The following is a 27,551-nucleotide window of genomic DNA, read 5'->3' as shown; positions in this document are numbered from 1 at the left end:
GCCACCATCAGATGAATCAAGGGCCCCACCCAGATGCAAATGATGTGTTAATGAAAGTCTCCATACATCTTGGATCTTTAAAAATATCCCAGCATGTGCTGGGAGCGCCAACCTAGAACCCTGGCTGAATGCAAACAATGTGTGGACAAACATCTCTGTACATTGTTTCTATACATCTTGATATTTAAAAATGCCAGCGCGTGCTGGGATATCAAGATAGAATTTGGATCTTTAAAAATTAGCCAGCGTCCGCTGGCAGGTCCAAATTAGAAACGAACACCCCAGGGCAGAGACAGGCATTAACAATCTAGTGCGTGATCATTTCCAGACCTGGAGGGAAGTTGAGATCCTTTAATAATAGAAAATGGAGTTCATTGGCTTATGTACAGCTCCCTGAAGTAATTGTAATAACTGCCTTGCATGAAGAAAGAATGAAATGGGATTTTTGTATGTGAAATTAATGATTGCAGTGCAAATGTGAGTATGTTGATGGTAAAAGTTGGTATGAATGTAGTTTGATTCCCTTTCATATAAAGAAGCAGTAAGTTACAAGGTTGTTTAATGGTATGTGTGTGTATGCATGTGTGTTATCATTTCCAAACCTGAAGGGAGGGTGAGATCCTCTAATAAAAGAAAATGAAGCTTGGTGGCTTGTGAAAAAAAAAGCTTCCTGAAATACCTATGATTGTTTGGCATGAGCAAGCATGAAGGTCTGATTGCATTATGAATGTGAGCATATGTCCCCCATGCCCCAGGGAGTGATAAGTGAATGGATCCAGAGATCCACGTGATTGCCTGTGTGAATTTCCCCCTCCCCCCCTCTTCCTTCTGGGTCATTCTTTGGAGGGAAGTAGGAAAGGCGGGGAGAATGAGTGTCTGCTCATTTTTACCATGAGTGTGTGTATGAAACGCCCCAGTGATACCTGTAAATCCCTCTGGGCATTCCCCCCTCCTTCTTTCCCTCCTTCCTTTTGGGTCATTAAAGGCTGAAATTTTTTCTCCTCACTTTAACCACTTTTTTTCCCCTCTCTTCTGAGAAATTTGGAGTAAATGGGTGATCTGCTCCGCTTACCTTTCACTATTGTGATCTTTTATCTGCATATAAAAATTATGCAGTTACATTTCTTTGCTCTGAATACAATTTTGATTTTTTTTTTCTTGAAATTTTTGAGGTTTAAAATGCTTAATTAAACCTATAAAAAGAAATTATTTTGAGATATTTTGCTTACATTTGTAAATGTTTTAACATACTTAATGAGAATTTGCTTCCATCTGAATGAAATTTGATATTTTGGAGTGTTGACTCAAAGTACCTTTTTTTAATTGCAATTTTTTTAAAGCTGTTTTTCTTCCCTCCCTCTTTTACACCTGTGCATTTTTAAATGTTTATGAGTCAAGGTGCTCTACCCTATGATATTTTACTTGCTTGTTTGTTTGTTTGCAACACAAGTTGTTGTCCCTCTTGGAAATTTACTCATCTTACTGCAAAAGTGTTTCAATCATACAGGCAGTGGGAATGTCATGTTCCATGAAATTTACATCGTCTGCCTCCTGAAATAATGTTTGGATTTCCACACTTGGACAGAATGGGTGAGATTCCACAACATGAGACTAAAGATATGTCTGTAAAGAACTGTATTCTTGGCCTTTCCTCTTTTTTTTTAACCTCAGAAACAAAGGACTGCTAGCTCAAACCATAACTCTCAATTTGCTGCTGGTGATTGCGTGCTGATAAAACCTAACATGAGGGAAAAAAACTTAGCCAAGCCTGGGACAGACTACCAAGACTGACTGACCACTCTTACCAGCAAGCCAAGCCTAGTACCATCCAGCAGACATGAAAGAACCCTGAAGGAGATGAAGAAGTAAAGACCAAAAGACTCTTTTCAATTCCCAGAAGACAGCTGAAAAGATTATGGGGAGGGTGGAATTTGATAAAGTTTTCTTTCTCTGTTTCATTCACAGAAATTTATTATGCTTTCTTCCTTGCCTCATTTATATTGTAATCAGTTTAATGTATTCATGTAAGAATTGTATTTGAGAATGGCTAGCACAGCAAGTTCTGAACACCTTAGATTTCTGGCTGGTGGGAGGGAAATTTTGTCCGAAATGTCTGTATTTTATGTATTATAGAAGTAGCTACACACACACACACACACACACACACACACACACACAAAGAGAGAGAGAGAGGGAGAGAGAGAGGCTCCATTCAGAATTAGATTGAAACTATCTCCTTGACCCAACTCCACAAAACTTTTCCTAGGTTGATTTTTGCCCTTGCACAAAAGCAGATATCTCCCTTTTAATCCCATGGGGGAGGGTCAGTTCCCCTCAGGCAATTCCCCCACTTGAAGAGTAGCAGAAAGGATCTTCAAAACTCAAACCCCGACTGACTCAAAATAATAATAATAATGATGATGATGCTGCCCAGTTGCCCAGTAAAGCAGGACATGTTGCACTGGTGGTCTCTGATAGGAGTCCCTGGGCTCATTGTGTGTAACTTTAAAAAAAATACTAAATAGCTTGTATTGCACACTAGCTAAACTCAATTTGGCCTCACTAAAATAGGAGCCAGGGCAAGTTAAAGAAATCCCTTGGAAATGGGCAGCCTGTACTTCTTTAAAAGGAAGAATCCTTCAATGGCTGTGAAGTTTTTTTTTGGGACTTCTGCTTGCTTGTAGTCTGGAAGCTCACAGAAAGTGATATCAAACACCTGAAAATAATTGCCATGGTAAATTGGATATTGTAAATTTCTTTCCAGAAATTGTGCCCTGGTTGCTAAGACCTTCATGGTTGAAAGCTCTCTGGGAGCCACTGAAGTGATCCTTCTGCTGTCTCTTTCAATGCCTTTCCATCAGAAAAATTAAGTTTCCCTGATCTGACCAATTTTATCCTTTGTCAAAAACATGTGCGTTCCACTCACATGTTTTGAAAAAAAAAAGGAGGGATTGTAGGAAGTTATCACCCAGCCCTCTCCCAGAAAAATGAAATATCCTAGGAAATATTGATAAGGCAGAATATTATATTTTCCTGGATGTGAAAAAGGGAGAAACACATTTTAAACACAGAGTAAATTCCTGCAGCTTCCTGCCCATCCCCACTTTGTCAATGGGCCATTAAGAAGGCCAAGCTAGTCCACTTTACATAATAAAGAGTTCTCCCCTTCAGCTCCAGGGGGGATGGCAATGAAGGCAGGATAATATTGCCTTTTACTCAACTGACCACATGGCATCTAAACTCAATCAAACCTGGATTCAAAACTCAGCAGCCTAGAGGGTTGCCCCTGCATGGGCCCATGTGAGTCTGGCAACCAATCAGAATACATTTCTTACACAGGAACAGGAAACAGATAGGTGGGGCAGAACAGATTATAAAAATCCCTGCAAGCCCTTCTTCAGCCCTTCTCTTCCCTTCTCTTCTTCTCCACCAACATTGAAGCATGTGATCACCTTTTCTGTTCAGGGCTCAAGCCATGTGGTCCTGTCCACCATTAAACCATCTTTCCAAGCAGCCTCCATGTCTCCAGTGTCTTTTTCCCCACTTGGAGCCGAACCCAGAAGGACATTTCTTCCTACAATGGTTAGACTGCCAGATTAGGACTAAGGAAACCCTAGCTCAAGTCCCCACTCAAATATGGAACTCACTGTTTTGGACTAGTATCTTTGTCTCATACCAGCCTATATCAGAAAGCTGTTCATGTGAGAATAAAAGGAAAAATGAGCCCATAATGACATGACATGATAGTATGTAAATGTGATAAATATTGAAAAATAATTCCATTTTCTAATTCATATCCACCCTTATTTGTTTCTACAGAAATAGAAGTTGTAATTAATACCAATTACAGAAACATCCTGAGTACATGTTAATGTTTAATTATTGTTAAAGTTTTTGCATTAAGTATCATCCCATAAAGGAGAGCAAACTAGGGTAGTTTAAAATCCAGAATACTCAAAATATTGTTTTCAATTCCTGGAACATTCCAACATTTCTCAGTGTTCTGCTAGAACTGACTGCATCTGGAATGCAATTAATGATTTCTGTATCTGATATATCATAAAACTGTTTATGATTCAAACTATCCATTTCTGGAAAGAAACAAACCACACATGGAATGGCTACATCAAAGCAGCTGAGAAATAAAACAGAATATTCCAAGTAACACTGAAGCCCAGCTTTTTGCAGAGAGCTAAATGTTAATACAATTAATTTGATAAATCTTTTCTAGCTGCAGACATTTTGCTATAAATGTTAGGTCTGCAACAATCTCTTTTTATCAGGTGCTTTGTGTAATGATGTGTAAGTTTTATGTTATATTTTAAGTGCAATTGCTGTGCTTAGCTCTTTAAGAAGGCTAGGAAACAGTTAACCTTTTTAATGATGTCATCCAGGGCAGAAGTTAGTTTTACAGATGGCTGCTGCTGAATAAAGACAAGCTCTGGTCAAGCTCTTTGCTGTCTGCCTTTATTTTATGCCAAGTTCATCAAATGGTACAAAGAGTGGGGTGAGAAGAATCATGGCAGCAAACAGCAACACAAAGAACACTCCTTCCCTGGATTTGGAATCAGGGAATATATCTGAAAACTGGTTAAGGTGGAAGGAACTGATAGAGCTTGTGTTTGCAGGACCTGATGCAAACAATTGGACTAATCAGCAAAAAGCAGCACACTTTCTAATATGTGTGGGACAGAAAGGACGTGATGTGTGCAGAGCCTGGCAAGCAAGTGGAGAGATCACTGCAGAGGACAAAAAGAAAACAGAGGTACTGTTTGCAAAGTTTGAAGCATACTGTAACCCGAGAAAAAAACTCCACAGTGCAGAGAAAGCTGTTTTATGAGAGAAACCAGTGTGGAGGTGAATCTGTGGATGATTGGGTGACCCAGCTGCACTTGCTTGCCGAAGACTGTGCTTTTTATGATGCTGGAGATATGATTAAAGACCGTATTTTGATGGGCAGTAAGTCTAAGGAAGTCCAGGAAAAACTGCTGCAGGAAGAAGACTTCAACCTTGAGAAAGCTGTAAGGATTGCCAGAGCATATGAAATATCAAGAAAAGACATGCAGATACTGGAAGGAACACAGCACCAGATCAATGCTATAGAAACTCAAAGCAGTAGATATGGTCAAGAAAGGGCATACAAAGGAACAAAAGGCACCTATGGCACTGGAACAAGTAACAGAGTAGCAGCTTGTGGATATTGTGGAAATATGCACCATAAAAACAGTGTCTGTCCTGCAAGGGGGCAAACATGCAACAAATGCAGGAAAAGAGGACATTTTGCTAGGGTGTGTCAACGTTTTTGCGAACCGAAAGGCCACAAACATGGGCTGTATACGCTATAGAGGACAATGATGATGATGCAGGGTCAAACTCGGACTGCTCCTCGATATATCTCGCAGCGATACAGAAAGCACATCAGTCTACAGATGAAGCCAAGGTAACATTACAGATAGGGGCCAATAAAACTCCAGTCACATTCAAAATAGATATTGGAGCACAAGTAAATTGTGTGCCAAGCCACATATATCTGGAACACCTCAGGGATGAATCCCCTTTAGAGTCTCTGAATTTACCAAATTTAATGGGATATGGTGGTGAAAAGCTGAAAGTAATGGGTCGCTGTCATGTACAATGTGCTTACAAGGGATCAGAAAGAGCTTTACAATTGTTTGTGATAGAAACGCAAGACCCAGCTGTGTTAGGTCTCAAATCAAGTAAAGAGATTGGACCTGTGAAGATAATAATGACTGTGGATGGTGGGCACAGAGGTCTGACGGAAGCTGATATTAAACATGAGTACTGTGATCTATTCAAGGGCCTGGGGTGTCTCCCAGGCATAAGCCACATACGTATAAAGGAGGGTGCACAGCCTGTCATCCATGCGCCAAGGAAAATACCTCTAACTCTTGTGGATAAAGTCAGACAGGAACTCACTAGGATGGAGAAGTTGGGAGTAGTAAAGAAGGTCACTGAACCATCGGAATGGGTCAGTTCTATGGTTGTTGTGGAGAAGAAGAACACAGGTGCAATTCGTATATGCATCGATCCACGTGATCTGAACAAAGTAATAATGAGAGAACACTACAAACTCCCCACCATAGAGGATATAGCACACAAGCTAGTAGGAGCAACAGTGTTCAGTGTACTAGATACCCAGTCTGGTTACTGGCAATTGCGTCTTGACGAAGCTAGCAGTTATCTCACTACTTTCAACTCTCTTGCGGGTCGATGGCACTTCACAAGTGTGCCTTTCGGCATAGCATCGGCACAGGAGATATTTCAAAAGAAATCACATGAACTAATTGCTGGTCTACAGAGTGTTGAAGTAATAGTTGATGATTTGTTGGTCTATGGAAAGGATCAAGTAGAGCACGACAGAAACCTTACTGCTTTGCTCAATCGATGTCGTGAAAGAAATCTTAAACTCAATCCAAATAAAATGCAAATTGGGTAGGAGAAGTGACATATTTTGGAAACCTACTAACCAAAGAGGGTTTGAAGCTTGATCCAAAGAAGATCACAGCAGTTCTTAACATGAAGGCCCCAGCCTCCAGAAAGGAACTGGAGACATCATTGGGCATTTTCAACTATCTATCGAAATTCTCTAAGGGCCTCGCACAACAGACAGCACCATTACGTGCATTGCTGCAGAAGGCTGCCATTTGGTGTTGGGATGCAAACATGGAAAGGACTTTTGACAAAGTGAAGAAACTGATCATTAAATATCCCGGCCCAATACTGAGATACTGTGACGTAAATGCTGACACTGTGCTTCAAGTGGATGCATCCCAGTTTGGGTTAGGTGCTGTACTGACTCAACAAGGACATCCGGTGGCTTATGCTTCACGTGCACTGACCACGACACAAGCCAATTATGCTCAAATTGAGAAAGACATGTTGGCCATTGTGAATGGGTGTGAGAAGTTTCACCAGTACATATATGGTCGTCCAGTAGTTGTAGAAACCGACCACAAGCCGTTGGAGTACATACTACAAAAACCGCTAGCTTCTACACCACCACGCTTGCAGCAAATGATTATGAAATTACAGCAGTATGATCTCACAGTGAAGTATAAGCCTGGGAAGGAAATTCCAATGGCAGATTGCATGTCAAGAGTGTTTCCAGAAGGACATGAAGCCAGGGATGAACCTGAGTTGGAAGAGCAGGTACATACAATACTAGTCAACATGCCAATATCAGATGTACAGCTGGAGAAAATAAGACAAGACACCAAACAGGATAAAGTACTAGAGAAATTAACGTGTGTCATGTGCAATGGCTGGCCAGAAAAATGCAAGAAGCTGTGTCCTGAGTTGCAGGAATTCTGGCCTGTGAAAGATGAACTATCCATTTATGAGGATATCATACTAATGGGTGACCGTATTCTTATACCTAAGTCGCAACGGGCAGAAGTAATGGAACAAATTCATCAGGGACATTTTGGCATCACTCTGTGTAAGCGCAGAGCACGGAAGGTGGTCTACTGGCCTCATTTGGACACTGACATTGAAACACTTGTAAAGAAGTGTGACACCTGCCAGACATTTCAAAAAAACAATGCGAAAGAACCTCTTACACCGTGGATTGCTCCTTCACGTGCATGGCAGAGATTGGCTACGGACATTTTTCATTTTGGAGACATACACTATCTGATAATAGTAGACTACTACAGCAAATACTTTGAACTAGTGCAGCTGGAAAGTTTAAAAGCGGCAAGTGTCATATGGGCCTTCAAGACAATACTTTCACGACATGGAGTGTGTGAAGAACTGGTGTCTGATAATGGGCCACAATTCTCATGTGCCAAATTCCAGTGCTTCCTGCGTGAATGGGGAATTAAGCACAAACCCACAAGCCCTTATCACCCACAGGCCAATGGCCTAGCAGAGAAGTATGTTGGCATAGCCAAATCCATCATACAGAAAGCACAAACGTCAGGGCAGGATGTGTATTTGGGCCTACTAAACTATCGTGCAACACCCATTGAGGGATTATGCTCACCAGCTCAGCTGTTAATGGGAAGAACACTGAGAACTACAGTGCCTACTGCTTCGCATAAATTGCAGCCTCTGAGCGGGTAATAGCTCAGAGGGACATAAACATGAGAAAGCAAAAACTGTATTTTGATAAATCTACCAAGCCTCTTCATCCACTGTGTGCCGGGCAAGCTGTGAGACATAGAGTCACTGGGAAAACATGGGAACCTGCTCGAATTGTCAAAGAGGGCAATTCACCAAAATCATATGTAGTTGAAACCAAGTGTGGACAGCAATTGAGAAGAAACAGGTGTCATCTGCGTCCAGACACGGCTGCCGACGCTGCGTCGAAAGAAGAAAACAACAAGGAAAGTGAAGCGTAGGCACATGATGGCACAAAACTTCTGAACACAGATATACAGCCTACCGAAAACGCCAAGAACAATGTAAGCATATCAGCATGTGACAATGCTGGGACCGACTCACAACTTGATAGTAACTTTACTGATGATCAGACAGCGGTAACATTCTTTCACTATGGTCGAGCCATTAAACCCAAAATATGGAAAGATTTTGTAACATATTAGATGTTTTATTCTTAAGAGGGGAGATGTAATGATGTGTAAGTTTTATGTTAGATTTTAAGTGCAATTGCTGTGCTTAGCTCTTTAAGAAGGCTAGGAAACAGTTAACCTTTTTAATGATGTCATCCAGGGCAGAAGTTAGTTTTACAGATGGCTGCCGCTGAATAAAGACAAGCTCTGGTCAAGCTCTTTGCTGCCTGCCTTTATTTTATGCCAAGGTCATCACACTTTGCTTTACAAATTGTGTCTAGATGCAACAAATTGCTTTTAGAAGCACTGTTGTCGCAAAACCAAGGTGGGGCTGATCTGTCTCAATAAGGAATGATCATTTAATCCCATTACTACCCAATGAATTGAAGTGATTCATCCATCTGTTTCAAAGGTCACTATCAGAGGAAAGTGACCCTCCAAGAGCTGCAAAACCAAGATACTTTTTCTCCAAATAAGACTTTGAATAAACTAATAAATAAATGCATTGTATGTATGTATGTATGTATGTATGTATGTATGTATGTATGTATGTATGTATGTATATGTGTGTGTGTGTATGTGTATGTAGGTATGTAGGTATGTATGTATATATTTGGGTTCTACATTTCACAACTCTCCTATTTTGGGCCTACAAGATACAAACAGATGGAAAAGATAATACAGTACGCAGCTGGGTATTAAAGGGATTTCTTCCACCTTGATGGGATTATCAGATGTAAACACTGATTGATAGAAAACAATGGGATTTTCAGTTAGCATTCATTGCTGTATACTTTGCTTTAAGTCAGTAAATGCCATTTCCTCAGAGAGCAAAATACTTTAAGTCAATTCTGCTTACAAAAACAAATGGAAGCACTGGGGTTCTAATTTGTAATATGCCTTTAGCAGTGATACAATATGAAGTGATTTCATACCATACAAATGCCACTCTCTCAAGTACTTTGTGTCTCTCCTCAGATGTTTGTGTGTTCTATCCAGCTTGCTGATGTACAGATGTATTATTGCTATTTAGAATTGAATAGGTATAGATTTCAAAATCACAGGACTAGGGCTATAAAATGCTATGTTTGTTGTGTACCAATAGCAACCTTACATTACGGGCCATTTAAAAGATATATAAGACAGGCTTTTTTAAAAGCCAATTTAGCTTCGAAAGTTTCTAAATGTGAACTTTTGTATTTTGCTCAATCTCTTGCTACAAAAGTATACCATTTGTCTAACACAACATCCCAATCAATGTTCCAATAACTAACCACTGTATTAAAAGTAAATCTTTCTATCCTCTGCTATGAAATTACATCATTAATCCCATTACATGAGTCAAGATAGGATCACCACTCAGTTGTTACAGTTATCAGTAAGTGCAGAACAAAATGACACAATAGTTCTAATACGATAGGAGACATGTAATTAAAATACAAAGACAGCCTTGTACTAGCACTTAGGACACACCTTTTTTATTTGATGTTAAAACTTCCATTAACTTAAAACATTTAACTGATAGCTGTACTATTTGCAGCATGAGTTAAAGTCTCCCAAAATATCAATGGTGCCAGACTTCAGTAAGACTTCCTTGTAAGATGACATTATTTTGTAAAACTTCAAGGTTTTTGATTGCTTTTTCTCTCACTAAGGATATAAATGATACTTTGTTTTGTTTCTTCCCCAGATCCTGACTCCCAGAATGAAAGTCATGATTGTCATCGTAAGAAACCAGTTAGAAGTGGAAAGTTATCTGCAGAGAGAGATGAATGGCAGCAGATACTACCTAATAGCTATATGGTATAGGTATTTGTACCTATATGGTATAGGTATTTGTTTGGCCCTTGGCTTCCCCAAACCATGAAGCAACTCCTTGTCCTGACCAAAACAAAAACAAAAACCCTTTTTATTAAGTTACTGTGAATTCTGCTCATTCACACAAAGCAAAGGCTTTCAAGAGAGGATTTAGTCACAGACCTTATCTGGCTTGGAGAGCTTACAGGCTGTTATCTGCGAAACCTGATAAGGAGTCTTGGAGAGTCACGAACCAATTAAGCGAACTAATTGTCTCCTGCAAACTCCACTCCCCTTTTGCTCCTCTTTTATTTCCTCTGGGAGGGCCATTCATCATCCACCCATGTCCTAAGTCCCAAGTCGACCCCTGTTCTTTAGCTGTTCTCTTCGTGAGGCAACTCTGCACATGTGCACACTGGGAACTGGCTCCAGTTGTTCATCTGCCTCAATGATGTCTGACTTTGAAGGCAGCTGATAACTGGCATATGGCTCTGGCCCCCTCTCTGCCTCCAACACAGAGCCTTCATCAGAGACTTCTCTAGATTCCAGGACTGGCCTATGTTTCTCCCCAACCTCCTCACTGTCTGAATCTGCTGCCAGCTCCGCAGGCCACTGGAGGGCCACAATAGTATTGTAGAAATAGACTTACAACCATTCATTTAGTGACTGAAATTACAATGACACTGAAAAAGTGACTTATGACCATTCCTGTGTCACATGATAAAAATTCAGACACTTGACAACTGGTTTATATTTATATGGTTACAGTGTCCCAGAGTGATATGATATTGTGACCTTCTGACAAGCAAAGTCAATGGGGAAGCCAAATTCACTTAATAACCATGTTACTAACTTAACAACTGCAGGGGTTCCCTTAACAATTGTGGCAGGAAAAGTTGTAAAATGGGACAAAAGTCATTTAACAACTGTCTTCTTAGCAATGGAAATTTTAATCTCAATTGTGGTCATAAGTTAGAGTACTTTTAGAGATACAATGCAAGGGTTCTACAAGTTTTCTTTGAGGATTTGAGAGTTCAGTGTAAACTAATACTGCTGTGAATTGGATACAGAGTTTTCACTCTACAGATGCTATTTTAGTTTGCCTTTATGGCCTCTGCATATTCTATATTTATAGGGCAGTTTTCTTCCCAAGTATCAAAGCAAATCAACAAAATTAAGTCTATAAAGCATCCTTTCCCCTAGATATGTCTTCCAGTTTTGTTGGACTACAGATGTTACAATTCTCAGCTACCAAATACTATGCTGGCTGAGAAATAGGAAGTTATGGTCCAAGACATCAGCCTTGGAAGATATGTAAACACTTCCTTGAACTACCTCTTCTTCTGAAAAAGAGGAAAGTAAGTGAAACAGAAGTTGATAGTGTAATATCACCCAGCTTCTATTTACAGTATGTAGAAGTGCTATTCCAAGAGCAATAGTATCGCAATATTTATCAGTGCCGCATTTATCTTTTTTCCAGAATTCTGCCTATAATTAATTGCTTTTAGATTATTATTCCTCTATTTTTCACTTACACCAAGGTATAAGAACAGAAAGTTAACATTTTATTTTATATCTGTATTCCTTCTTCCTTTTAGAACAGTTCAGAACAATCTACAAAACAAAACAAAAAATGAAAGCAGATTTAATTGACTTCACAATAAAGTCAACAATCTATACAATTTATAAATACGAACATTAAAACAGAATTTCCTTTTAAAAAGCAGCATAAGAGGCAATCTAACAGACAGCCTAATCTAGAACTAGATTTTTTTCTCCCATAAATATTTAAGTAAACATACATATTTTAAACCAATGATTTTCAAACTTGGCAACTTTAAAATGTATGGACTTAAACTTCCAAAATTAATCAGGCACTCAAAGGTGGGAGGGAATCAGCTTACTTAGGTGTACTCTGGGGAGTGTTTCATATAATATTTGGAATTCTGCCACTGAGAAGAACATATTATGGCCATTGGACTGTGAGCTGAAGCCCCAATTAAATCATAAACAGGATTGGATAATACTGGGAAAGCAATATTATTTAAGACCGGTACGGTGCAACTGGGCCCGTCCTCCACCACATGAACACATGCAGTGCACGCGCGCACACGTGCATGCATACTTACCATCTGCAATGCTCCGCAACACTTCTGTGACACTCCAGCTGCTTGGTGGAGCATTGCACAGGAGTTGTAAACTTTATGCGCATGCACAGAAGCCCCGAAGAGCTCAAATACAGATAAGGACGGCGGGTGGGCCCTCTGGAGCACCGTACCAGAATGGTACCTGGTCCTCCCAACAGGCACCGGTACGCCCGTCATAACCCACCACTGATTTGTATGCTTCTCTGGATCCAAGAACTATCGATTTACACTAGCCATTTCTGGATTTAGATTTGGTCCTCATCCACTTTATTACTATCTCAAGGATAATGTTAAGCATAGTACAACTTATTCTGACTAATGCACTACTGAACCCTCAACGTAGTATGAGTTTTATTCAATCTTCTTTCTGTCTTTCCATCCATCCATCTATCCCAAACTCACCACTTCATGGCACTCAGGTCTCCTTTTAACAATCAACAACGAAAAAGGCACATTAGGCCTGCTTTAATGCACAGATCCATGAAATACCCATGTGTTGCAGTGAGCAAAATGTGAAACCATCTGTAGTTTAACAATTGAAAGTATACTTGATCCTGGGCCTGTCTGGCCCTAACCCAATACTTTAAATCATAAACCACACTGGCAGTCAGTACAGTCTTTATTTACAAGTTACTAAGTTTCATGTCTACATTTCCCTCATAAGAAAGCATAACAAAAATTGTAAGTGAATCAGTAGGTAAGCAGCCACTGACTATCTGAATTATATATATTGAAAGCTAACCTATTTTGACTTATCTCAAAAACCTGGGCAAAGTCAAATCTTGCTACAGTAGAGAATGTAAATAATTCTGGGTTGAATTGTTAAGTTTTTCAATATTTGCAATAAATATTACTTAGCCTAATAATGAAATGTCTGCAGGAGGGGAAGCAAAAAGAGAACAAAACTGCAACAGGTTCCGTTTTATTTAATATTTTGATGAGGGACACTAGGAAATAGGAATATAGTCTAGACCTGAAAGAAAAAAAATCCCTGAAAAAGGCAATAGCAAGCTATTTCTGCATTGTGTGGTGGCTAAGTAAACTAAATGGCTGTGACTGTAAAATACCAGGAAACCGAGCATGACTTAAAAACTTTACTGGAGTACACAGATGCATTTCCAAAGCACATACATGAAAATGAATGGTGCTTCTATTTCTTTTACCATCAGGTTTCTTACAACAGGTAAGCAAGTTTGATCAACATTTGCAACATTGATTTTATTAACTATACAGACATGTTAATTTTATTGTGTTGCTGAACCTTTAACATGATTTACAAATATTAGATACAGAAGCTAGAGCGTACAGTAAAATATGGAAAATTGCTTGCAGGTTAGGCTAAATAGCATCTGGGGTTAACATACCTTGAGGCAAACCATTTTGAACAGAGCAAATACTGAGCTCCGGAAATACGCGTTAAGGTAGGAGTTTTCGACCGTTCTCTTTTGTATCACGTATGGCACAATACCAAAATGTATTGCGGATATTAGAACTAATAACAGGGTTCTGAGCCTGGGCGTATAGCGATCTGCGCGTTCCTGAGTCGGAGAGAGTAAAGCATGGGCGAAATGATTGGGGAAAACGCCTTTATGAACCAAGCCGCGGGTTAACCCCGAGGCAGGGCTTCTCATACATTTATTGTTTTTCCCTCTCTTCAGCTTGTGGAGAAACGGCTTGAGACAAGAGAGGGCCGATGATTGACAGGCAGAGCGAGCTAAAGAGGCTTCATACTGAAACGGGCGGGGAGTGGGGAGAAGCTGGGAAGAGGGAGGGCCAGAAAAGGAACTACTGTAAGAGTTAAGAAAGTCCTGCCCAGCTGTTTGCGAACTTTTAAGATTTCCTGTTTCCCCTACAGCTAGAGAAAGGGAGCGACTCGCACACGCACGTCAGAAGTACCAAGCCGCAACTACTACCGCTACCTCCACTGGGGCCTCTCCCCCCCCCCCCCCCCACATCCCACGTTTGCTTCAGAGCCGCTTCGTCATCTTTCACCCTACCCCTGAATTCCGCCCGCCTCTCCTCGTTCCCGAGAGCTGTCTCGGCCAGGCTGTTTTTTATCCCGTGTCTGAAGGCCGCCTCAGAGTGGAGGGAGATACAATGAGCTGGATTCCTAAGCACATTTTGTTGTGGATTCTTCTGCACAGTACTGCTCACCCACTGGGACGGGTAACAGGTAAATGTGGACTTTGATTTCCTCCCTGAGATGTCTGTCTGTTTGGATGGTCTCTCCTCCCAATCCCTTTTGCTCTCAGCACATTTCTCTTAATAGCCTCCTAACATTCACACCGCACTTCTAAAGAACTGGTTTAAGTCACTACCCCTGACTTAGCACCCCTGGATGTGTGTGATTAGAAGCCCCATCACCCGTAGTCAGCATGTCTATTGGGTTCATTATCAAAGTAACAGTCGAGCATATCTGAAATATATCAGATTTAGAGAGTCTGTTCTAGACAGTCTTTATTTGGGGTTAATCTGTCTCTTGTCCAAATTTATTCTAATGTTAACTCTCCCCCCCCTCCCGTTCTTTTCTGAATCCTAAAGAACTCCAGAGGCACCATCCTTAGTACCACGATTTTTTTTGCTAACTGGGCATATATTTGGGGCTTGCATTTCAGTAAAATGTAGTTCAGAAGTTTTAATCTTGGCCTTTGGTTATCAGAGACAGCTGCCTTATTTTGCACTTCTAGCTGTTGCCACACCTAGCTTGGATGAGTTGCTGTTTATGCACAGGTCAGTTGTTCCAGTTTTGGCAGTGATTGCTGAGTTGGGGTGCAGTGCAACAAAAATAGAGGAACTGTATTATGTGCTAATGTCTGATTCAGAAATCCCCAAATTTGTTTTGAAGTAAATTTTCAAGTTGCCTTAATTTTGCAAACACACACAGTAATCTGTACAGAAAGAACTTGTTCTATACAAATATAAAGGCTGCATAGCTAGTTGTTAGCAGTAATTCCCCCTCCCCCCACAAAAATATGTGGTAGTTTTGTTACTGAAAGCACTAGTCTGGTAAGTTCATTTTTGAAATACTGATGTTAAATACATATCAAAGTAGTGTATGAGAGTTTGGTCTGGGATCTAAGGCATCTCTATGTTCTCCATTTTGCTTTCTGTCTTTTTCAGAAGCAGATCTTTGCATTCATATAATATACTTCAGTGCAGTATCACTTCAAAGTGATAAATATTTAAAGTTTTTGATATATAAAATGTGATAGTTGCATTAGTTCTGTGGATTACGGTAGGGATAAAATGAATAAAGAGTATTTACTTTCCACAGAAGCTGAGATTTTGAGTTTTTTATCATGTTTGTGGGTAAATGCTGATTGTGTTATCTCATTGTTTATGGAAACAATTGTAATTAGGTTAGATTGGAGAACAGTAAGAATCTATGAGGTTAGATATACTTTAGGCTGAAAAAAACCTACTGTATTTCCTAATTTGGTGTCCTGCAGATGAATAGGATTACAATCATTATCATCATTGCCCAGCATTATGGAAGTTGTGGTCCATTCATCTTAAGGTTTAGCTAAGGAAAAATTGTTCTGGAGCTGTATTATATAATAGTACAGTAACTGTCTAGAAGCCTTGCCATTCTCTTAAAAGTTTCTAATGTGCTTGTTTTCGTTTCCTTCATTTTATATCTGAAATACCTTTCTAAAACCACTTTTCCCTTGCCCCCCTTTAGATCAAAAGTTTGAACACACATTCATGCATATTCATTTGATTCCTTCCATTTGTCCTTACTAATCTAAAAATTCAGACTTCAAGTTCTTTAGAGCAGAGCAAATATCTCACCTATACAATACTGTAATGCTATCCTGCAACCATTCCCTATATATTTTATAAATGAAATCATATTATGACATTCCACATACAGTAATGATGCTTTTATGTTTCTTGAAAACTGATGATTAATACAAATTACCATATTGTGCTGGAAAATTATGTATGTTTAAAATGTTATTAATATTTAAATTAATACCAGTAATAATATTAAGTATCCTGCAAGTTATTTTTAGAACATTAAATGTTTTATTCTTACTAGAGCAGCAAATGTATGAGGACAAATCATAATCATAGGTTACTTGTGTGATTGTAATAGATCAAATTCTTGCATAGCTCAATATATTATTCCTGTAATGATAATGTGGAGTATGTCACCAGAGTAGGTGGTATTGTCATGTGGTTGAATCTTAAAGTGTAAGGCTCACTGAAGACTCTTCATATTATGGTGTGAAATATATGCATCTTATTAAGAAAAAAAATGCTTATAATAATGTATACATTGCTTGTCTTGCTAGGGAACCAGAATTTATTAATTAAGTTGATTGAGCTTTAAAGAGGTAATAGATTAAAAGGTTAAAATTATAGTTATTTTGCTGTTACTCCTGAAAATTGAAGAGTTTCTGGAGCAGGATTCAGGACACCTATAGTACCATACACAAACCTGTTTGAGTTTTGGCCTATGTAGCTGGATAGTTTAAAATTAAGTGCCCATGACCAAATAATAAACAAGGTTGCCTTTCTCCCCAAATTATAGTTGGAATGGGTGTCTTCAACTGATAACTGATAATTTTCTATTGAAAATTCATAGGATATGATTGGAATATGTGAAAACTTTAGTTAACAATTATTTGGCATGCACACTTTCGTTTTCGTCTGTCTTCCTGTTTTCCTTATGTCACTACTTTAAAGTAACTTAAAGTACTTAACAGATATGTAACTTGGAGGCTGACTTCAAAAGCATCAAATAATTTTGAGATGTTCCTTTTTGAATGATTTACAGGAGGGTGGTTATATTTTCTTCGTTTATACACATTTGTTATAGCTGCCTAACATTACTAATAATGAATTCAAAACATATATCAAGTGTAAATTACATATGTAAAGTGGTTTAGATCATTACATAATCTTCATCAAGAAAAGTAAATTAATTGAAAAAACTCAGTGCAAAATAGCAGTTTAAATTTTGAGGTTGCTATTTTTGAAGGGGTAAGCATGTATGAAAGCTACAGTTTGTTAATAAAAGTTGCTTTGTGTTCTTTGAGACATATATGAAAGTTCTTCGGTCCATCGTTTTTATTTTTTACAGGGATTAGTTTAAACTAATGAAAATGATTCAGATATCATTTAAATACTCGTTGGATATTCAGTGGAATGCTTTTGTTTGAAATTGTCTTCAGTAACTTATAATGGGATGGCACCACCCAGCAATTTTCTGTGAGATAGCCACCTTCAATTACTTGCAGTGTAAGATAATTCATGGATAAGGAAGTAGATGGTAACTTGTTCAGATTCAGTCTGATTTGACTACATGTCAGTCATTCTTTCCAGATTTCAAAACAATATGAAGTCAGAAATGTGTGATATAGAGTTAAGGAAAAGCATGTAGAATGTCTTTACAAAGAAAATTAAATTTTTTGCAATCCAAAAGTAACTACTAGCCATGTGAAATTTTGCATAACAAATCAGTGACAATATTTTACATTAATACCATGCTACGTTACATGTATTTCAAGCATAGCTGAAAGGATATTGGAATACTTTTGTGCCTATTATCCCAGGTAATGAAATACTGATGATGACTATAGTTATTCTAAAACAAATCAATTTCTAAAGTTAAATATAAGTCTGTTTTCTTAACAAAGTTAGCAATCCTTTTCCTGGTTCTGTATGAGGAAAAATGTGGAGTAGCATGCAAGTACACTGGAACTCTGGAACACTGCAAGTTCCACCTCCTGCTGGTGAAGCAGGAGATTGAGATCCACCTAAAGGGGCACCCTGATGAATTTGCAGATCTTCTGGAAGACAAAATCGCTCAACTTCATTGCTGATCGGGTGGAAGCCCCCGAGGCAGATTCTTGCCTTGTTATGTGGGAACGGTTTGACCTGTTGCTCCTGAGGAAGTGGTCGGGATCCTAGGGAGTATGCGCACAAGCACCTGTGTTTTAGACCATGTCCCTCCTAGCTTGTGAAAGTTTCCCTGGATGTGACAGGCGGGTGGACTCTGGCAGTGATTAATGCTTCCCTATAGGAAGGGGTAATGCCCCAGCACTTTAAGGAGGCTGTGGTGCACTCTCTTATCACTTCTCCTCCGGGAGCTGCATTGGTTGCTGATTTGCTTCTGGGTACAATTCAAGATGCTGGTTGCATCTTTAAAGTCCTTCATGGCTTGGGACCAGGTTGTCGGAGGGACCATCTCTTGCCAGTTACATCTATCTGACTCACTACAGCGGGGAGGCAAGGAATGTTGCAGGTCCCATCTCTAGGGAGATACATCTGGTGGGACCCAGAACAAGGGGCTTATCCATGGTGGCTCCCTCTCTCTGGAACATCATATCCCAGAAATTAGAATGCCCTCCCCCCACTTTATACCCTTATAGAAGGAATTATTTATAAAATATTAAAGACGAGATAAACATTTAATAAAAATTAAGTAATAATTTCATGACTGGTGTGCCATAATTTTGATCCTGAATTGGAGCACTTTCACTCTGTGGTTAATAGTATTTACTTAAAAAGTGCTTTATGATTTGGTTCCTAAGTACATGAAGAATCTCCTCTAAACTGTACCAGTTCAACCTACTAGATTATTAAAACTCACTGTGGTCCATATTGTCAGGGCCATTGAAGCTAGAAAGTGTTACTGTTGACTCAGAGTTGAGTTTGTGGAATGTTCTCTCATGGAGATCAGGCTAGTTTCCTCCTTCATGACTTTAAAAAGATTGTTTAGCTTTTCAAGACAGTATTTCCAATGCTTATCTATTGTGCTGCCTTTGACTTTTCTATTTTTGTTTCTTGGGGTTTTTATTGTTGCTTTTATGTCATGGCATTGGTCAGTAATTTTATTATTTAGTTTATTTTTGTGGTCTAATATTTTCCCCCACATCATTTAAACCACCAAGGGTCACACAATCAAGTCAAGATATAAATTCAATCACTAATTGAAGGCACATATTCATGCAACTAGAAAAAAATGAGATCCTGACATTACAATCAGAAAACCTCTTGAAAGCCTGCCATAAATTCTTCTAGGTTTAGGAATATTTTTATCTGATAAGATAAACACACACAAACACACACACACACACACACACACACACACACACACACCTGTAATCTATGACCAGCCAGAGAATTGTAAAATTGTAGTTGAATGCAGGAGCAATAAACAAAGTGATTGTAACTTTATGAATTAGACATTTTGCTGACATCATAGACAGCCTTACTTCTCACCTCTATTGTTGAATACATTCTACTAATAATGCTAGAAGTAAAGTAGACTCCCTTAGGCTATTATGGGTCTATTAGCTTTAATACCTGTGTAAAGAATATATTATTACTTTAGACCAGATAATTATCTTAATTACTCCTATCTAAAATTGGGTGGAAAAATATTTGCATTATTGTTTTTCAATGTTGCAGTATAAAAGAGGTACTATAGAATTAAGTGTCCTAATGAAAATCAATGAACAGTCATGTGTAACCAAAAATTGCAATATAAATTATTTCGCCTGTTTGTGGTCTTATTATCCATGACTTACATATCCGGGCTTTTGTGCATGTGTAAAGTGTGCTTTTTAAGAAGTTAGATTGTCTGTGTAATATTCCTCTGTTAGTTGCTGTCTTGCTTCACTAGGTCATGGTGATTCTTACGAACTCATGACACTTGACATGACTTTTTTTACTGGCCTGACTGTAAATATTAGACTGACTTATATTATAAGACTTATAAATATAGACTGACATATATTAGACTGACTTCTTCAGAGGTCATTTGACTACTGCAACAGGGTTTATGTTGACCTCTCAGTTCTGCATGGCTGTCTTTTATGATGTCAGTGGATTGGCTTTTTGATTGTCTGCTAGAGTTATCCACAGAACAGTTACAGGGATACCTTGATTATATAACTAGACACAGATTGGATCTATTTATAGGCAATGCTACTAGTATCCAGGGCATGATTGAGAGATCACCATGAATAGTCTGTAGGCTGTACTGGGCACTAGTGCTCAGTAAAGGGGTCAAGAATCCCTCTGCTGAGATTGATAAACAGCTGTGTAGAGCACCAAGTCACTAGGAACCATCATGAGATGCCTCAGAGAAGCCATGAAGAACCTCACACATTGGCTGTCCCATTAAGATCTGCCATAATAAAATGAGGGAAATAAGGAGCAAATACAGATATATTTCAGAGATAACTGTTATGGGGGAAAGTTCTTGAGAGGAAAGAGACACTCATTGGATCCAGACAGTTTTGTTACCATGATTTTATAATGAAGACAATTGCTGTATTGCTAATTTAATATGGAATTTATATGTAATTTTATCACATCTTCAAGAAATGTATGTTGATTTGCATAGGAATAAGGAAGCTTTTATGAGCTCTCTAAAATAATAAATTCTTATTTCTAGGGACCAAATCAATGAAAATATCAATGATATTAAAATGTTATAAGATCAGTTCATAGTATCATTATTCTGAAATTAATATAACAACAGAGATTATAAAAGATATAGTTTTCATTATTTAGAACCTTAGATCTAATTAATCTCAAATATGTCATTATCTGTCTACCTTTGTTTTGGTATGGTGTATTGCAAATAAACAGGGATGCAGTGGTTCAGTGGCTAAGATACTGAGCTTGTCAATCAGAAAGATTGGCAGTTCGACAGTTTGAATCCCTAGTGTTGCATAACGAAGTGAGCTCCCGTTACTTGTCCCAGCTTCTGTCAACCTAGCAGTTCGAAAGCATGTAAAAATGCAAGTAGAAAATTAGGGACACCTTCGGCATTTAGTCCTGCTGGCCACATGACCATGGAGACATCTTCGGACAAAGTTGGATCTTCGGCTTAGAAACAGAGATGGGCACTGCCCCCTAGAGTGGGGAATGAGTAGCACATACCTTATTTTTTGGAGTATAAGATGCATCTTTCCCCCCCAAAAAAGATGGTGAAAAATTGGATGCATCTTATACACAGAATACAGCATTTTTGGTCTCCTGAAACCCTGCCACCTTTGCAAAAATGGATGTGCAGAAGGTTTGGGAGGCTTGCAAAGTGATCCTGGGGGCTGGGGAGGGCAAAAATGAGCAAAAAACAGGCTGTTTTTGCTTGTTCCCTCCTGCAGCCCCCAGGAACACTCTACAAGCCTCCCAAAACCTCTGCATGCCCCACTTTTTTGGGGGGGAATGATCAATTTTTGCAAAAAAATGGGCTATTTTTGCTCATTTTTGCCCCCCCAGCCCTCGAGAGCACTCTACAAGCTTCCCAAAGCTCTGTATGCCCCCCTCCTTTTTTTTTGTAAAAATGAAGCATGCAGAGAGTTTGGGAGGCCTGCAGAGTGCAAAACCTTTTTTTAAAATTTACCTTTCAAAACCATGGTGTGTCTTATACTCCGGTGCGTCTTATAGTCCAAAAAATATGGTATGTGTATGGGGAACCTTTACATTTACCTACTGCAAATAAAAATGGGGAACTATGCAACCGTGCAGAAAATTTAAAGCCTTGTAGCATTCTTATTTGGGGCTTGTAGATTTTTTTTTTGTACAATAAATTGCAGTAGACAACTGTCTAAATTTGCAATAAATGAATCATGCAATAATTGGAATGGACAATTGAATTAGGAATCATAATTGCTATGAGTTGTTTTTTTTCTTAAAAATAAAATGGAAATATTTTTGTCTGTATGGGAAAGCATTTTTCTAAGAAGACCGAACACTTCCTGAAATTTCTGGTTTTAAACTTCTGTATTCTGAATTATCATTATAACTATAAACAGAAATGGCTGATTTTAGAAACACAGTGAATAGTTTATTATTAATTGGAAAGTTTGTGTAATGATATAATTTACAGAGGCAAAATAACCTCATGAAGCTATTTGAAAAAAAACTTACTGGATACTCTAGAACTATAATACGCTGTAATTAAGATTATTTTCTAAAAAAATGTTGATCTATTTAAATAGATATTGAGATTAAAAAACTGTTAGAAATCTACATTTAGGAGGGTATTTTTAGAGTTGTTTAGCCTAGTAATTTATCTCTCCCTGTTATGGGAGCAACTAATTAAAACAGGGTGGTCGTAATGTTAGATGGATCATCAAAAAGGTAAAATCAAATTGTAATCTCCAACTACATAATATATTGCATTTACTTGTATTAATTAACTAATTATTATATAATTTACATAATCTGTAATTTTTATTACCAGTGGAAAGGATTCCCTTAAAACATCCCCTTGCAATATAAGATTTAGAAGTGTACATGATTCCCATGTTATATAATTATCTGGTCCAATAATTAGCTACTGTCATTTCCTTCTAAGCTTTGGGGCTGGTTAAGGTAATATTGATCATGCTCAAAATTTCAAATGAATATAATGTCAAGACTTTTCTCCAATTTCTGCAGGACTTATTTTGTTTTATATCTTCAAGTCTTGTAAATTACAGCATGAATTTCTTGAGCTTAGGTAAAAGGCGAACCTTAAGTTACATTAAGATGACAAAAATGTAAATATAAGTTACTGGTAAAGCACACAACAACAAGCCAATATTCCTTAATATCTCAAGTTCTATTTGATGCTCAATTCCAGAACTCAGAAAAGTTAAAGACAGAAGCATTCATACAGTACTCCATCAATCTCTTGTCACTCTGTATAAACATAGACAATCAACCTCAGCTGTCCATGCATTATTCCAGGGGCCAAATAATATTGTTCTCATTTTAAAGGCAGCACTAGAAAAGCTGCATTTCTTCAATGTAAGGAACTGGAGAAAGATAGTTACAGAGCTAGATGCATGTTCTTGTTTGCTTCCCATTTTGAGTTTTTTATATATTTATGTAAATCAGTGATGTGCGGTGAGGTTTATGACTGATGAGGCACTGACACAGTGCTGGGTTTCAAATATTTTTAGACTTGTGGACTTCAACTCCCAGAATTCCACAGCCAGGCATGCTCAGTTCCAATTTAAAGCGACAGCATTTGTTTTTCTCCTTTGCTCCTTCTTTCTTTTTCTTTTTCTTCTCCTTCCCCTCCTTCCTCCCTCTCTCCCTTCCTCCCCATCTCTCAAACACACACACACACACAGAGAAGTTGGATTGGACTATCTCTCCTACCCCTTCCCTCTCTCACTCACTCTCAAACAAACCCCCCCACAAACAAAAGTTGGATTGGATATCTTTTCCAGTGGCTTGAAAGCAGCTCCTCTGCCATCCCCCCCATTCCCCTGCTGCCTTTCCCAAACACCTCCACCATTGCAAATGCAGCCTGCTGTCTGGATGGGAAATGCCTGGAACACAATAAAGCCCACCCACCACCTCCTGCTGGCAGGCTGGGGTGAGAGGAGAGGCAGAGAAGCCGGAGGGGAGCCGATCTGAGCCTTCCAAAAGAAAGAGGCTGGGGGGAAGTGTGTGTACTACAGCATGGCTCTTTGCCTGGCTTCCTGCCTCCTCCTGTGGTCTCCTCAGTGCTGGCTTGTGCTCTCCCTCCCCAAGTGTAGTTTGATTGCAGGCGGAGCCACGTTGCCTTTTCCAACTTGTAATCAGTGAAGCTGGGCTAGATTTTTATATAGTTTTATCCAGCTGTGTGTGTGAGAGAAATGAATGGGGCCTGGGGAGGAAGTCACTACACTTGGGGAGGGAGAGCACCAGTGAGGAGACCACAGGAGGAGGCAGGAAGCCAGGCAAAGAGCCATGCTGTAGCACACACACTGGCCCCACAACGTGGCTCTGCCTGCAATCAAACTACTCTTGGGGAGGGAGAGCACAAGCAAGCCAGGGTCCTTCCCTCCAGCCTTTGCCCAAAGCCCTGCACAGCACCAGGAGGATGAAGTTTGAATTCCTCCCCCTCCCTCCAACCCACATGTACCTTTTCCAGCTTTTTTTAACAGTTAAGCAGAGTCATCCACGGTGAGGCAGTAACTAGCTCAGCTTTTTCCTTTTACTTTTTTTTTTCATGATGAGAATGGTGAGGCTGTGCCTCACTTGCCTCACCTGACTGCACGTCACTGATGTAAATGTATGGATATTGCTCCATATATACCAGAAGTGGAGACTTTAGATCTGTGTTTTAATTTTATTAATCTCAGGATGCCTTCCCACTTTCAAAACGTTGCTGTTAGATTCGGTATTGAGAAGGCAGAGACAGGCTTGTGGTAACAACAGCTCTTTATTTACAGAGAACTTTTATAGGGAGCTGTCAGACCTCTTAGCCAATAGGATTCAATCTCTGTTCCCGCCTGAACAGAGGACCTTGTTGGAAACTATAGCAGACAGAGTTAATATCTAACAGTTGCTGTATTGGGTCATTGTTTCAGAGAAACTTCCTTACCTAAATAGAGAAAAAAATGATAAAAGGTCAGCCAAAAAAATATTAGAAGTAGGAGCAACTTCCTTCCTTCCTTCCCTCCCTCTCTTTCATGCAAGGCAGATAAGCAGCTATTAGCATTCAGGAGGCTCGCTGTAATGTTGTTTTAACATTTTTATGATTAGAAAATACAACAAAAATGTTTCAATCTGAACTCTAGAAACACTTGAAAATAGCAAATAAGTATGTGCCTAGTAAACTGGAATAGATTATATGTTAGTTATTTGGAGGCATCTATTTCTTAAACACAAAATTGCCAGATAAGGATAACCCCCAAATTCCCCTATTTTTGAGCTAGGTGAATAAAAGCAAAAAGAGATAATCTTTTTTTAAGATCCTATTTTTTAAAAAAATCTACTATCATAAGAAAGGTAGAAAAACATCTACAAGGGAAAAACATCACAGATTTTCCCAGTATTTTTACATACCTTTTAAATCAATGTTACAGATCATCAGTAATCTCTAAAATGGAATTTCAGACTTTCTGAATTTGTTTGAATACATGGGATACATTTTACATTACAAAGAACTCTGGAAAAGTACAATGTATGCTAAACTAGTAATCTGATGAGAGCTATTATTCTCCTTCACTCCTTCCAATCATTCTTAAATATTGTTCATATTCCATCTAGGAAGTTTCCTGCATCACATTGAGACATATTATATTTGTGTTATTTTATATTGCAATTTTACACCAAAATGGACCTTTTTGATAAAATGTTGTTCAACAAGTCACTTTAACGGGAAAAAAGGTGTTAGCTCAGCAAGGAATGTATATATTTTTCTTATAGACATTGGAACATGTGAAGTAAAGGCATAGTAAGATTACTGTACATTTTATGTTAAGAAATTGGATAGACTTTTTCTAAAGGTATAAAATGTTTTTACTTGAAAGTATTATTGTGAAACTCAGAAATGATTACTTAAGATACATACATTCATACAAAGACATACATCATGGCTTATATAAATAAAATGGCATTAAATAGTAGGTTATTTCATAGTGTCTTTGTCTTATGTTTGAAAACTTCCTATCTTCTTTTCTCAGTTTAGAAATGTTAAAATGATGCAGCAGCAAAACATAAAAGATAAACAACAAACGAAGCAAGCAATTAAAATTATTGAAACTGTCTCTAGACAGCAGTTTGTTTAAAAGGGTTTAAAACATTTTTGCAGCATAATAAAGATGAATGTTAAAAAAAACAAAAGTAGAAAAGTGTTGTCTAGCACAAAAAAGTCAGCTCCTGTTTTAGAGAACCTACAAATAATGGGGAATCTGCTGCTCTTCTGTATGTGAACACAAACTAAACAAGGCCTCCAAGGAAAATTCTGAGTTTCTGTAATTAATAGAGTTAACAGAGTAGATGGTCATTTAGATTCTGTAATCTTAAGCAAGGAAAAAGTTTCTCATCTTATGCCAGCACCTTGAACTGGACCTGAAAACAAAATTGGAAAATAATATATAGATCAAATATGACCCGAACCATCGTTTTTTTTCTAATTTCATACTTTTCTTTGTAGAAACAAATAAAAGGAGAGCCAAAGACTATGGTTAATTATGTTATTGGAAGTGAAGGTTATAAATCAGTTTTGATATCCAATTTCTTGCAAATATACAAATCATGACTGAATTCTGAAGAATAAAAGATTATAATAAACTCTGTTTCCTTGTTTTAGTAATTCGAAGACAGGACCAAACAAGAATAGTAATCTTTATGGCTCAGTATATTTCTCATTTACATTTAGTTTTATAAATCCACAATTTGTGTCTCATAGGCTGTTTAGAAACCATAGATATGGCAGTTATTATATTTTACTGATACGCTGCCAAATCAAACTGATTTATAGCAGATTATAATAAAACTAAAAATTCGATAAAAATCCAAATTAACCGTATTTTTTTCACATCAGTCCAAGATGAGAAAACATATTAATATTAATAATTAATAAAATAATTATAACTACAATCCAATCGTAGTCTACATGGCTGCAAATTATAACTTAAAGACCTTCACAAAAAGCTCTGTTTTAGTTACCAAGAATTCCAGCACTTTTGCCAACCATGTTCTGGCTGTTCCCCAAATAGAAATCAGGAAAGAGAAAGACTACCTTCAGACCTCTCCAAGCTTCTTATCTCATATATGTGGGTAATGGTTAATATACCACCCAGGATGTAAACACAGGATAAGTCAAACTCAGGATATATACAATATTTTCCAATAATTCAAACAGTTTCTTTTAAGAAACAACAGCTTAAATATTTATTTGGTTTCTTAAGTCAAGAAATGTATAGCATATATCAAATGTTTAATCCAAAATGTTTAATCCAAAAAATAATCTGACAGATGTTTATTCCACTGGTTTAAGTTGTACTTTACTAATCAGATAATTGTGTATGTGTTTCAATTTAGTTATGAAGATATCCAGTTTTTATATCCCAAATATTTTCTGTAAATATAATAGCAATAGCACTTGGACTCTTAATGCTTTGTAGCCCTCTCTAAGCGGTTTACAGGGTCAGCATATTGATCCCAACAACCTGGGTCTCATTTTACGAGCTTTGGAAAGATAGGAAGGCTGAGTCAACCTTGAGCCAGTGAGAATCAAACTGCTGGCAGTTGGCAGAATTAGCCTGCAATACTGTATTCTAACCACTACTCCACCACAGCTCTAATAATATATTATACTCCAGATATACTCCAGATATTA

The 27,551-nt window shown here is 38.2% G+C and overlaps 1 protein-coding gene and 1 long non-coding RNA gene across 4 annotated transcripts in view; one reads left to right on the top strand and one right to left on the bottom strand.

Moving 5' to 3' along the window:
* LOC309402100 overlaps positions 1–13,968 on the bottom strand; it is a 193,560-nt gene extending 179,592 nt beyond the window's left edge. For both annotated transcript variants that reach the window (XR_014176834.1, XR_014176835.1), the window contains exon 1: positions 13,843–13,968. This is a non-coding gene — a long non-coding RNA (uncharacterized lncRNA). The remainder of the gene's footprint in view (positions 1–13,842) is intronic.
* Positions 13,543–27,551, top strand: part of TGFBR2 (transforming growth factor beta receptor 2) — a 49,906-nt gene continuing 35,897 nt past the window's right edge. Inside the window, exons 1-2 of one of the 2 annotated variants that reach the window (XM_081971637.1) lie at positions 13,543–13,661; positions 14,334–14,651. In XM_081971637.1, coding sequence (XP_081827763.1) covers positions 13,589–13,661; positions 14,334–14,651 — 391 coding nt within the window. In that variant the 5' untranslated portion in view covers positions 13,543–13,588. The remainder of the gene's footprint in view (positions 13,662–14,333; positions 14,652–27,551) is intronic. The other variant, XM_081971638.1, reaches the window with a different exon arrangement.

Source organism: Natrix helvetica (genome assembly GCF_964273705.1).
Source record: "Natrix helvetica genome assembly, chromosome: Z".
NCBI lineage: Eukaryota > Metazoa > Chordata > Lepidosauria > Squamata > Natricidae > Natrix > Natrix helvetica.
The sequence above is the reverse complement of the archived record's forward strand: the minus strand, read 5'-3'. Positions and strand labels throughout refer to the sequence as shown.